The sequence below is a fragment of the Myiozetetes cayanensis genome, unplaced genomic scaffold (assembly GCF_022539395.1).
Source record: "Myiozetetes cayanensis isolate MyiCay16 unplaced genomic scaffold, myiCay2020 scf4, whole genome shotgun sequence".
In the NCBI taxonomy this organism is placed as follows: Eukaryota; Metazoa; Chordata; class Aves; order Passeriformes; family Tyrannidae; genus Myiozetetes; species Myiozetetes cayanensis.
In genome coordinates this window covers 49253339-49267016 of record NW_026087631.1, presented here as the reverse complement: position 1 = coordinate 49267016, position 13678 = coordinate 49253339, and the positions used below count along the sequence as shown (strand labels likewise).

General features: G+C 39.7%; 1 protein-coding gene across 9 annotated transcripts in view; it reads right to left on the bottom strand.

Annotated features, from left to right (window-relative positions):
• Positions 1-2180: 2180 nt before the first annotated feature.
• The window catches only part of MAST4 (microtubule associated serine/threonine kinase family member 4), a 269784-nt gene continuing 258286 nt past the window's right edge, over positions 2181-13678 (bottom strand). For all 9 annotated transcript variants that reach the window (XM_050330031.1, XM_050330032.1, XM_050330033.1 and 6 more), the window contains 5 exons: positions 12492-12721; positions 11937-12059; positions 10179-10315; positions 9315-9496; positions 2181-8470 (listed from right to left, as the gene is read on the bottom strand). In XM_050330031.1, coding sequence (XP_050185988.1) covers positions 4605-8470; positions 9315-9496; positions 10179-10315; positions 11937-12059; positions 12492-12721 — 4538 coding nt within the window. In that variant the 3' untranslated portion in view covers positions 2181-4604. The remainder of the gene's footprint in view (positions 8471-9314; positions 9497-10178; positions 10316-11936; positions 12060-12491; positions 12722-13678) is intronic.

Genomic DNA, 13678 nt, shown 5'->3' with positions numbered 1-13678 from the left:
TTTCAGTGGGACAAACCAAAACTCAGAGCCAAGTTCTTCCTTCCCTAACTGTGCTTAAACAAGATGCTCTCAGTAAGATCCAAGTCAATTTCTGAAAGAGGATTTTACTCTGAACAGAATGTTTGAATGGGCCAATTTCTACATTTGTTGACTTAAAAAAACACACCCTGATGTCATGGTACATCCTTTAAGAACTTTCTTACATTCACTCATCTTGTCTGTAGCTGGAAAAAGAGCAGGCAAGATCCCTCCCCAAACACTCTCTACTATACCATACCTCCCTCATCTGACAAAAACAACGGAAATTCTTCTCTCCCAGCAGCAGAAGACATTCTTCTCCACCAAATCCCTTGGACAGCCTCTTCTTCCTGTATATAATTCATACCTGCGTTTTGTAGGGCTCGCCATGTACCAGAACACAACAACTGCATTGTTACTGTCTGCTTACTCTGCAGTCTTCTCCACTCTTCCTGATGCTCCCAAATGCATCCTTGGCAGATCTCTGGGAGATCAAGCTGGTCAGTTCTCATCACCTACTACACTGTAGATACAGTCAGTGGAAAGAAAAACTGTTGCTAACTGTAGCAGTTATTAATATAATAAATAATAAGTCCCATGGGGACCATAGCGACACCAACGTGATGTGTAACAAGAGATCGTTTATTCCAGGAGTCCCAGCTTATACAGCAGTTTCAAATGCTGCCACGTCACACAGGTAACTTCTTAAGCCAATCCCATACAAGCATTCAACAGAGCATGTGTGACACAGTACTTAGAACTACAACTCCCAGGATGCTTTGTAGCACCTGGTATAACCAGACCCCATAGCTAACCTAAGGCATGAAGTGGGACATGCATCCATACATGCTCCAGTATTTCCCTGTCCTGTGATCTATTATTTTTGAGCTACTACCTGAGTTTTGATCCAAATCCAAGCTGGACACCCCTGCTAAGCCTTAAAGACTGTGTAAGAATACAATAAGCCTAAGGAGACTCAGCAAACTGGGAGTTTGGTGCTGAAGAAGGGAGCTCATGTTTCCCTGGCAGACCACGAAAGCATTACCATCTCCTATAAATAGGTGCTGTCTTTTCTTACCACAGTCAAAGTGAGGATGACAAGCCATGCCAGACACAATACCGATAACCTGTCTCTCCTGACTTCTTCATTAATGCAAACTCCATATACCACCCCTTTCCTCTGGTCCTAAACACTATGGAGGCTCACGGAGCATGCTGGCTTCTGTGCCTCCCCAAGCTGTGTACAGCCAGGGAGGCATGAAATTCAGTCAACCCTCAACTCCTGTCATTTCCTTTCCCTCAGCTGCTGGATCCTGCTCTTCCTTCCTTGATCTATCACCCCACCATCAGTGCACCAGTTTTGCAAGACTATCTGTCTTCCAGTGGGTTGGAGCAAATTGGAGAAGTTGGGGGTGATCTGCAGCTTCCCCTCACCTGTTTGTTTCAAATAGGGAGTGAAACTGCAAAAGTGATGCTGTAACACTGCTGCACTTAGTTTTGTACAGAGGAAAAACAGAGAGAACAATTTAATAATAAAATGTGAACACAAATTCCCACCTGTTGGGCAGCTATGCAGATTACCAGCAGCAGAACAGTAAAGAGCTGTGTATTTTAATTGATACTACTCCTATAGTAATAACAATGTACGTTTTGGAGGAAGGATTTATATGTCCTACTTGTATGTCCTACCATTACAGCTACTGCACATGGAGTATTAAGACTTTCCTGAAATCCATCCCTTTCTCTCTGCACAACTTGTTTTAGATTGCTGTATATGGTATGTGTTGTATTTTTCCTCTTTTTCTTTACAGTGTCATCTCTGCTCTATTTGCCTGCAAAAATGCCATTCATGAGAGATCCCGCAAACAACAATGCTGAACAGCGCAGGATATGCTGTCCATCATCACACCACACCTATCAATCCAACAGCCAAGCAGTGGTTCCAGACATAGCCTGAGACCAGATACTCAGCAATGCAGACGTCCTCTGTCCCCAGACAAAACTACATTTCCTCATGCAATACCCTCTGCCAGCATGTACCTTAAGGGATCCACTGAGTTGGCCCGAAAGAAGAAAAACCGGCCCACCTCTGAGTAGAGAAGAGATGTGCTTTAAGTTATAGCAGTGAGAGTAGTTAAAGGAAAAATGCTAACACAGCAGTGTTTCATGCTGACTTTTTATTTTTGTTATGCAACTGCTTAAGTATAAATAATTGTGTTCAATATATAACAATTATGACATCCATAAGGAGTTTCTTAGAGAAAATAAGACTGCAAACACTTTATTGCACAGACCCTAACAATTTTTCCTTTTTTTTTTTTTTTTTTTTTTTTTTTTTTGTAAGCTGAGAAGTCTACTGCAGGAAGTCTACAAAAGAACACATCAGATCTACAATCACATTAAGACTGACCAAGAAGAACACAGGCAGGAGGATCTCTTAACAGCTCACTAGTAAAGTAAACACCAACAAACAGGTACTACATAAACACAAGCTTATACACTGTTACACTTCCAAAATGCAAAGAACTTATTTGTCAGAAGTGATAATGAACTATACAAAATATACATAAAGGTATACTGTAAACAAAAGCTAGATGTGCTTTAAAGGAAACAAGGATAGTTAAAAAATGCAGAGACTGTAAACTAGGAAATACCTTCCAGACAGAAATGTTATTTTGAAGTGCATTAGCATTCATTTGCAGTAACTGCCAAAGCACAGGTGAACTGTAAATGTTGAGACCATTTTCTTTTTAACACTTCTCCAAAATTATTATCCACTGCTCACTAGCTCCTCTGCGAATGCATCAAAGGCAGTATGAATGTTCTAGTGCCACAGTTCTCAGAAGCTGTTTGTGGTATTAGCTTTTCCTGACAGTTTTGCTGTAATCCAACTCAACTTGTCAGTACAATAAAGTTTTCAGCAGAAGGAAATGAATTCTGCACACTGTCTATTGTCACGCAAGTCTCCAAGTTAAGATTACACTGTGCTTTTATGAACAATTTTCTAGCTTTTGAGACAGAAAGACAAACCACAAGCATTGGTGTAAAAGTAGGGGCCTAGCTCTACTGTGGTTACAGAAAACAGAAATAAGCAAAACGACCATTCTATTGATCCCCAATTATTAAAACCCATGCTAGTGCAAGGGCATTTTGTAGTGCTTCTGTACATGTTTCAAATTTCACCTTTCATCTCTCAAAACAAACCAAATATCCCAACACTAAAACGATCAAAGTCTACATGTTCCACAGTATATAAAATTTAAATAAGGCTTAGCAAAAGTAAAAAGACAGTAACATTCTAGCACCAAATAGCTCCAACAGGTTCCTTTGTTATAAAATGCTTCTTTTGTAATTACAGTATTTAACTTTTTTTGCATACAAATAAAAAGATTATGTTATGAAATGTATGGAGCTACTTAATGCATTTAGAAATGAATGTGAAACCCAGAGTTACTTGCTAAAAACAGCAAGTTAAGTCTAGAACATAAGGCCCCTGCTATGTATTAAAATGTATCGGATATCCTAAATTTTTCTGAAGATATGATATTGAAACTCCTGAAACTGGTTTTTTTTCTCCTTTTTTACCTTACTTGTCATAAAATAGAAAAGAGCTATAGCATTATGACACTAATTACACAGACCTATATGCCATAATACGTATTATCTAAATGTATTGAAAACAAGGATGAACATACCAGTACTACCAGTCATGTGCTTATACTTGTGCCTCACACTGTAAGGGCCTGAATTTAAAAAAGCTCAAGGAACTTGAAAGGACTGCAGCAAAAACTAAGCACATGGCATGTGCTTCAGATTAGAGCCTTGTCTGAGGTGAAGGTCACAGAACACACTTCCAATAGACAAGAACCACCATTTCACCACAGAAAACGACTCTCGCTGGGATGCCCTGATAATTAAGTGGTCTTCCCATAGCTTTAAGGACACCTACTCTAATCAGCCTTTGTGCATTAGGGAGATGCAGTTATGTTAGATCTGGTGAAGCAGTCAGCCAGGTACAGTACTATCAAAATCAGATTATTAAAAATACATGTAAAAACTCACAATAGGTCACCATATTTATTCTGTACTAGTATTTTTTTTAACCTCTATTTAGGATTTTTAGTAAGTAAAAATGTGGCCTGATTTTCTCCAGTCAGACCTGTACTTGTGCATGACCATGCCAAGTCTGTTTTAATAATTTGGTTTCATATTTCAGTATGGCAAATAAGTGGTTAAGCAACTATCTTAAAAAGGGAAAGAAGAAACAATGCAACCAGCAGCAAAGTATATATGCTACATTCGACCCCCAAACACATCACTAAGTATTTACAGAGGAAATATTTTCTTCAACAGCTCTTGGCTGCAAAGGTATTTTTGTACAAATACTATATGGTAACAGTTTTACCGGTTTCAATTGGAAAGGCATTTTGAAAAAAGTCCTCTCTTTACATATCCCCTTGTATTGTTTCTTCAGTGACATGAAAGCTTTGCCGCACAAACACACGACACAGTGCTGGTTTAAAGGCAGTACAACATATTGAAATTGTTTCAGCTAGTGTTGAATTTACACTTGCCAGGTCTTACAGTTAACAGGATTTTTTGTGAGCATTGCTCCGCGAAGCTTCCTTTCCTCGACGCTGCCGAGTTGAGTCTTTGTCATCTGAAAGTGCGCTAGGGCGGTCAGGTGTGGCTGCTGACCTGGATAAATCTTTACCTACATTCTGTTTTCTTGAGGCAGACTGCTGAGCCAGAATGGTGTCTTTTCCCTTTACATCCCCAGTGTTAACAAAAAGAGTCTTTTCTTGACTTCCAGGTTTCCCCCCAAGGTTTGACGCAGGGTGGTAGGCTTCTCCTACAATAGCAGCACTGTGCAAGGCCATCAATGAAACACTTTTAGTCATTTCTGCCTTACTGCTCCCTGTGGAAGAGGTGCTTTTCTTATTTAGTTCCTTGCAAGTTGCAGGAAGCTCAGGTGAGCCTGCTTTAACCTTTGCTGAAATTGCATCACTCTTAGCTGAAGCCAAAACAGGTACTTCTTGCCTACACTCAGAGAAATTGGATGAACAAGTCAGCGGCTTTCCTGGTATTGCAGTCACACGACAAGAACTCTGCCCACTGGCAGCAGACAAATGTTTTATTGCAGTCTGCTTATTTGCATCCTCTGGCTGTTTCTGATTAACTTGTCCCTTCCCTTTTATATCTTGAAGGCTTTTGCTACTTGTGGTCACTTTTTCTGCTCCTTTCCCTCTGGCATCATAGTTTGGAAGACAAAGGGTGGGCTCTACTTTCCCACTGTCAAGCTGAACGTAAAGTGCGTCAGTGCATACTTTTCCTTCGGGTCTTTTGTCTGCAGAGATCATCTCATTACTAGGATTTCTGTCTGCCGCTTTGTTCTGCAAGAGACAATCTTTCACAGTGGAAAACTTTGGAGACATGGTTTGTTTTTCACTGAAGTGAAGTTGCTTTTGATCAGCAGATTCCCCCAAGCCTGCTGGTTCTTGCCTCTGCTTAGAACTCTCTAGGCCTGCTGGTAACAGGCCCACAGCAGAGGATTTGGGTTTGGTGTCAGGGGTGGTGCTGCTCATTTGGAGGGTGGTGATTGAACAATGATCCAAACTCACAGGCCTTTCAGCCTGCACGTGTTCATTGTTGATTCTTCTTGAAGAGCCCGGAACAGAAGAAACATGATCTAGCACATTTTTACTGGTATGTTTCCCATCCTTCCGGGAGCTGGCAGACAACTGAATAACAGTTTCTTTTTCTTTTATTGTTGGAGTGCATGGTTTTTGTGACAATGTCTGTTTATCCAAGGATTTAGACTTAAAGGAACTTGTATCAGAGGCTGGCCTGTGTTTATTAGTGCTGCTTTCCACACAGGTGGCAGCAGGTTTCACATGTTCTTGTACACCTGTGTGAACTTCTACAGTGCAGTGTCTGCTTATTGTGTCTTTCACAGCAGGTGAGCCTGAAGTGTTAATTTGCTGCCGAGGAACTTGGCTGGACTGTTCTCTCTCAGCAGTTTGAAGCCTGGTATCAGCAAATGGTTTATGATCTTTCTTTCCTAAATCTTTGGCACTGTCCTTCTGTACAGAGGAAACTGGTGCCAACTTCTCAGTTTTATTATCGCAATCTTTTGAGGGTTGCACAGGCCATTTGGATGGAAGAGCTTCACTTTTTGACTCTGAAGTAACCCTCTTAAATTCAACCTTCTCCTTGATTATGTCCCTTTCCACAAAACTTTTACCAACACTGCTGTCATCTTTTCCTAGCTGTTTCAGTGATTCTCTGCCATCCTTAGGCTGTGCCTTTGGGGCAGCTGGCTGCATTCTTCCTTGCATCTGAGGTGGAATGGCAAATTCAGCACAACTTTTTTCATTGCTTTTGGAGCAGCTTGTTATGAGGACATCTGAGGCAGATACCTTCACCGATGACTCCCTGATCACTTCCACCTTTGCAGGGATAGGTTCACAACCTCTCCGGGCTACTGGCTGTTTGGCAGGCAAGTCCTTTTGTACTTGTTTCTCTTTTCCTGTAGCTTTTTCAGGAGTGCTTTGGACAGCAGAAAGTTTGGAGTATGTTTGAGTAGTTCTAACACTCTGAGTAACACAATACTTTGTCTCCACTGAATTGTCCTTCTGTTTTGAAGGGGAGGTATCTTTCTTTTGAACAGCTTCTATAACAGAAATACTGCCTTTAGTAGCTGGACTAGAAACCTTTTTTTCTGTCACTGCTTCTGCAGCCACAGGGATAACTGGTGGATTTGGAGACCCCTTGACCGTGTGCAGAACTTGAGGCTCTGCTATGGTAACTTTGCCAGATTTTGAGTAGCTTAACAACTGCTCTTTCTGACAGACCATTTCTGCCTTCCCACCGCTCCCTTGTGGCCCTGGGGGTTTAGAAGATCCCCCATCACTGCTGGGGCTCTGTCCTTCTGGCAGCACACACAAAGGAAGTTCAGTCTTTGAAGCCTGTGGACCAGAAAGCAACGCAATGTCTAGTGTGCCTTCTATCGGCTTCAGACAGGAAACAGACCTCCCATCAAGTTTATATTCTGATGGACTTTTTCTGACAGGAGCATCAGTGGAAATAAGGGCTGGTTTTTCCACATTCATGTCTGCTCGGCCACTCAAGGTCTTAAGAGGAACAAAAGGAGCTGAGTTAATCTGAGCAGCATGTGCACTGCCAATAAATGCTCTACTATCTGCAAATGCAGTGGAGTCCTGCTGTATGTTCATGGGTCTGCCTGTAGTAAGTTGAAGGCATTCATGAACATTAGATGTCAACTTGGGTTTTAGCACTGGACAAACACTGTCATCTTTTTCTTCAATGGACATTTTCTTTCTGAGATAATCAATATTTGCGAGTTTACCATCTAATTTTTCCAATTTGGCAAATTCTTTTGTTGGTACAATTTTATCTGTGTTTTCTCCCTTTCCATTTAGTATCCTGTCAGAGGACTGAGGTAGCACATCCTGCAGTGTACATGGAGGAGAAATTCTTTTGAAGTCGTAAGAAATATGACTGAGTTCATTAGGGGGAGGCCCATGACACAACATCTGTGCATCTAAAGCAACACCATCATTTGATCTCAAGTTTGCATTCTTTTGAAAGGTGTCTTTGAGTATGCCACCAGTTGACTGGGTCTCCAAAGCAACAATTTTTGTTTCAAACTGATTTGATCTTTCTAATACCTTTTGGAATGCTTTTTTGTCTTTTTCTTCCAATCTTAAGGTATTGGGATTTTCTGGTTCATGGCTGGATTCATGTATAGCAGCATTTGCTTTTTCAGCAAAATCTTGTTTTTTCATTACTACCTTGACCTTCAGCTTCTCTCTGTCTAGCTCATCAATGGATTCTTGCCTACCTAGTTTTCGGGAGATGGGTCGTTTCAAGCAGCCCTGCTCTGCAGGCCTGACTCGTGTGAGTGATGGCACATCACATACATTCTCCTCCAAGCTCTGAAGAGTTACTTCCCTTTGAGATAATTCTTTATTCACTTCTTCCTGGGTCACTTCCAGACTGTGTTTTCGTGAACATAAGTGCTTCTTATCACCGCCATAAGAGGGTGCAAGTTTCTCTTCAGATTGGACTCTCTTTAACAGTGGAGATCTTGGTGGCTCTGCACTCTTTGGCCTGACAATATGCCTTACAATAGTTGGAGGTGAGTGCATTTTGCTAGGAAAAGATTGAGCTATTTTTGTATTTCCAATAGAATGTCCCAGCAACGGTGATGGAGATCGCTGAGGAGATGTTGGCTGGGGTGTCGGAGAAGGTGTCCGTGCAAGAGGAGAAAGGGGAATGCTACCAGCTGATTTGCGTCTTCCTGATCTGTATCTTTGCCCTCCAAGCTTTGGACCCAAGCCATGAAGAGTGCTGGGTCTTATGTGTCCTGAACCAGCTGGAGAATTGGGAGCACTTGAACTAGGGGAGCTACTCTGGGAAGAGTTAGTACCTACAAAAGAACAAAAACACAAACAAACAAACATAAGAATAGGAAGACTTCTTCAATCTTCTAATTTCAATCTTCTGTCTAAATGTTCAATGAGAAACAGAAAAAAAAGTTCTATTCCAGCTCCTGCCACAGTGTTCCAAAATCTGCAGGGTTTTAAGTGGCTGGGTTGTAAACCCTGCATCATTCCAATTATGTTGCTATTTCTCCCTTTTCCCTCTTTCATCATCCCCTTTTAAGTTATCTCTTCCTTCTACTTAAATAGAACAGCTAATGCTTTCTGCCACTTCAAAGCAATGATCAAGGCTTTCCCGATTATTTACCTTTGCCAAGGGATTGTACAACAGCAGTCAACTTCTAGTACACACTTCAATTATGACAGAAGTAAAAGAGGAAAAAGGGGGAGGCTTCTAGGAGCCAGAAAAATGCATATTTCAGCACTCAGACAATCTTTTCAGCAATAATCTGCATTCATGAATGCCCATGCTAGTTCCACTATGTAGCAACTTACCTCAGTTTCACCCTTTTATCAGTTAGCCTCTGCTAGGCAAGATTCTGCTTTTTGCTGCAAATTGGGATTTTTGGACTGAGATTTTTACAGCTGTTGGACTGAGATTTAAATGCTGGGACAAACTTTGAACACACAAATCCTTTTTATGTGCTTCTGTATTGTAAAAACACCTTTGATTTGCATCAGGAATGTTTTTCCCTATTTCAGACTGTTCAGTGACTATGCTTGCCAGAGCTGACTACTCTTACTACTGAGTGTATCCAATCTGTGGGGGTTCACAGAAAGCACAATACCCTTCAAGTCCTTTTCCTCTACCCTGCACTCCTTCACACTCACCTGATGGAAAATCAGGAGTGGAACGGTAGCTTGGGGTAGGAGATCTAGGAGATAAGCTGTGGGTTGGAGACCCAGGCAAGCTCTCCCCAGAAGAAAGGGATCGGTTCAGGCAGGAAAAACTTCTGCTGGTATGAAGAAGAGGCGAGGGCTGCTTTGCCAGTTTTTTAAATAGAGATCTTCTCCTTGTGTGAAAAAAGCACAGCATTAATTGTAAGTTAAGATGCACAGAAGATACTATTACCGCAGGCAAAATTCTTGCAAGGGTTTCCTCTCCCATTATGAAAATATTAAATCTATCTTTATATGAAAGCAAACCACACTGCAGAGCATGAAGTTCCGAAAACATTCTGATTTGCTAATAGGTGGGATAGATGCTGTAACTAAATCTATTCATACTAAAATTTATTCACTTTATTTCAGAAGAACAATTAACTCCTTATGAGTATAAATCTTCATTTGCATGATTTAGGAACCCACCAAAACTGAAGGAATACCTATAAAGTATAAGTGATGTATTTACCAAGTACACATAAACTTATCATCCAACTAAAAATGTTCAAAAACTTAGCACTAGGAAGTTTAATTAAACAAGTACAAAAACATAAACCAAATTAAGATACAACCTCAGTTATTCACTTTTTCCTCCATATCTATATATGTACCATGCAAAACTTTTAGGTTATTTTAGCAGATCTAGTTTAGGCAAAACAAAATTAGAAGGCCACAGAATCTCAGAAAAGAAGATAAACCTATGTAGAAGACAAGACAGAAAACTGTATTAACTTCATATTTTAAATTTATTGTTATGTACATACAAACACACACAAGGAAATGCATTGACCATGGAAGTAAAGAATCACTCACCTCTCTAAACTCTCCTTCTTCTTGGTCTTCTTACTGCGTCTGACCATTCGGCTCCTGTAGCTGTTTCGCCTGGCAGGTCCTGTCTTGATAGAAGTATTTTCAAAAGGAGTTGTCGTTACTGAGACTTTGTTGCCACTCTGCCAAAATAAAGGAAGATGCTTTAAGTGTGAGTAATATGTGTAACACAAGACAACTTGGCCTTGAATTGAATCTATGCCACAAACATGAACACAACAAGAAAGAACTCCAGCATCAGAGTAACAGCTATTAGTGCAGGGAACCCTATGAAGACATTGCCAGGCACGTCAAATAAATGATGATTGTAAAGTTCTCCAATTTTGCCACATTTTCTAACTTCCTCCATTCCAGCTTCAGAACAAGGAGAAATTCCCGTAATTTTAGCTGGACAGGAGGAGACCAAGGATTGACCAAGACTGTAATTTTCAAGATGAAAGCTTCTACAGAAAAAAAACCACAAAGAACAGCCGTAACTGTGCAGTGGTCCATTCACTGGCCGTTCATGTCTCAGGATACCAACACTTACAATGATGAAACAGAGGAGAAAAATAAAATCTTTATTGTCAATCCCAAACCATCCTTTTATCTTGTTCAAAAGAGATAACAAATATAATTAAGCTAAGCTTTTTAGCACAGATTGCAGAGATTACTCAGTAAATAAGATAGGTATTTTCTGCTGATTTTATTTTTCAGTAATCAATACTTCCTGCTCAGCATCGCATACTACTACAGTGAACTTCTTTTCAAAGAAATTCCAATGACCCAAATTAGTTTATGATACAGCCCATCGAATAAACAGTGATCTCTTGTTTTGAGTTTACTCTTTTAAGTAGTGGGTAGGATTGTCATGGTTGTCTTTTTCCACATCTCACAAGAAAACAACTGCGCACCCTACTGCCTAAAATTACAGAATTTTCTCACACATTTCTTGCAAAACTGGAAAACCTGGCAGTTCCTTCTAGTTTCCAAGGAAGAAAATAAAGACTTCAGGAAAAGTATATTTTGTATCTTTCCTCAGCTCTTTATATTTCCCTATTCCTTCACTGCCTTCCAGTGCTTTCTTTGACTTCTTTTATAACTGACTACTCCCTTTGACATGCATGTTACATCATAAATTGTTAACAACATAGGAAGTAAATATACAGATGTCTAAAGTATTTCTGACCTACATTAGCCTCTGCTGAAAAGCTATAGCATGAGCTGTAACTATAGGCTACAGAGAAAAGCTAAGACACTATTCAATCAAGAAAAGTTCGTTCAGAAAAGTTGAGGGGGTTGGTTTGTTTGTTTTCAAGGCAAAAATACAATTTTCTAATGGGATAGACCTCAGAAAACTCCACAAGAGAAAAACATGACAGATTATTCATAAAAGTCCAGCTGCAGGATGAGAATTTCATTAATCAAAGAAGCTCTGCCATATATATATATATAATCTCATATATGAGACAAAAAAATGTCTTGAAAATGAGTTTTTTTGAGAGATAGACACCTCTTTGTGTCACTGCCTCAAATTTACTTCAGCTATCTCAGCATCAGTGCCAGGCTATGGCAGAAAAACTGAAATCATAGCAGCATATATGAAAGTAATTGACCTTTCTCCAGATCTGTGGCAATAGCAGATTAGAGTTTGTACTTCCAACAACCATAAAATCTAGTAACTAATCTCAATGAAACAAACATAACTCCTCAATCACTGGTGAAAATAGCAATCACTTTGTATCCCAGTTGTCCAAGAGTTACCTTTAACAACAACTCAATAACTTCTGTATGAACAAGACCGTGCACTGGCTCTCCGTTGATATGAGTAATCAGGTCTCCAGCTTTTAAACCTGCCTGGAAAGCCGCACCTCCTTCTTCCACGTTCTGAAAAACCGAGATGAAGAAAATGTACAGAAAGTAAACTCCTTTTAACCTTCATTCCTTCAAGAGTAGACTTTGTTTAATGAACTTTCTATAAAACAAGTTAGAAATGAAGAAACTTACTAAGTTATAGACAAGAAGAAAAGAAGAAAAATACATCCACCATCAACTACTTACTCAATCTTTGTATTTAGATGGGGCTCGAATGGTTTCAAAGCTCACTGAAACACTCTTTGTTGCAACTGGTATTAAGTAAGCTTTGTAGAGCAGGGCAGTTTTCATGCATGGTAAGAAGGGGTGGAAAATTGCTTGGCATATCATGATTTACACAGTAATTGTCAACAAACAGATGTCATAGGTACCAAAAAAAAGTGAATAAACCATTACAGTTTTCTGTGCTTGTATATTGTTAAAAAAAAAAGAGTATTATCTTACCCAAACAATATGGTGCACAGTATAGATATCGCTGTCACCTACGTACACCCTGATGGCTCGGATGGTGAAGCCATACTTTTTCCCTGAACTGTGAATTACAATTGGTTGATGAGGACTTGCAGAAGCAACTGATGAATCACGGCTGGGAGATGAATCTCGGGATGAAGAAAGATCAGATGATAGGGAATGAGGAGACATAGGACTTCCCAAAGGAGAAACACCAAACACATCTGTAAGAAAAGAATCTGCCTATTAGAGTACATTCTGAGAATATACGAAGTTTGCTTAGTTTCATGACATTTTTGTGTCAAAATATGTAATTTTCTTTGTATAAACATCCTGCCCTCCTCCCCTGGTGTGCATATTAGTGAATGAGAAGTTTAACCAACAATCAGATATTAGAACTAAATTTTTTTCCCTGTAGTGTAAACTGGATTTTTTTAATTCAAGGTCTACTTGTTAGATGTAGACTGCTTTTTCCTTTCAGACAGGAAACACATGCATTGCTAACTTTGTAAGAACAATTCTCAGCCTTTTCCTAACAAACATTAATGAAAAGAAAAGCAGAGTTTGGTAGCAGATGTGACTGTGAGTACACCCAAAACCACACCCCAAATTATCCCAGCAGTGCTTAACAAATCACTAGCTGTTTTCTTGGTCTCAGCTACATACAGATAAAGATAGAGATAAAGACTATGTACAGTATGTACTCAATACCTAGGACAGTAACTCAATTCTTGTACCAACCCTCCATTTCTACATTATGCTACATCATGTAAAACCACAAGAGTTTCTTGCAACAACAGTAGCAATTACAACTTCATTTAATTTTATTGTTTTAAATGCACTATGTCTGTGCAAATGTGAATACAATTGTACTCATTTGGGAAGTTTGGACTTTAATTCTGAACCATGAAAAAGTAAAGCACCTTTGCTTCATGTGAAAACATTCAATACTACTGTTATGCTTCCACTTACTTATAGCATTATTTCTGGTTCCAAATTTTGAGCACTTCATCTAAGTTAATGTAGTACATTTAGAAGCCTACATGCTATTTCTGTCCTTCTGATATTGCTCTCCTGCTTATCCGCTTTTCTTATGGGGGACGAGAGAGAACTAGTCATTCTGAATGCGCTGTTGTAACAGTTATACACAGAGAGCCAGTTAAAACTTAAGCTACAACCCT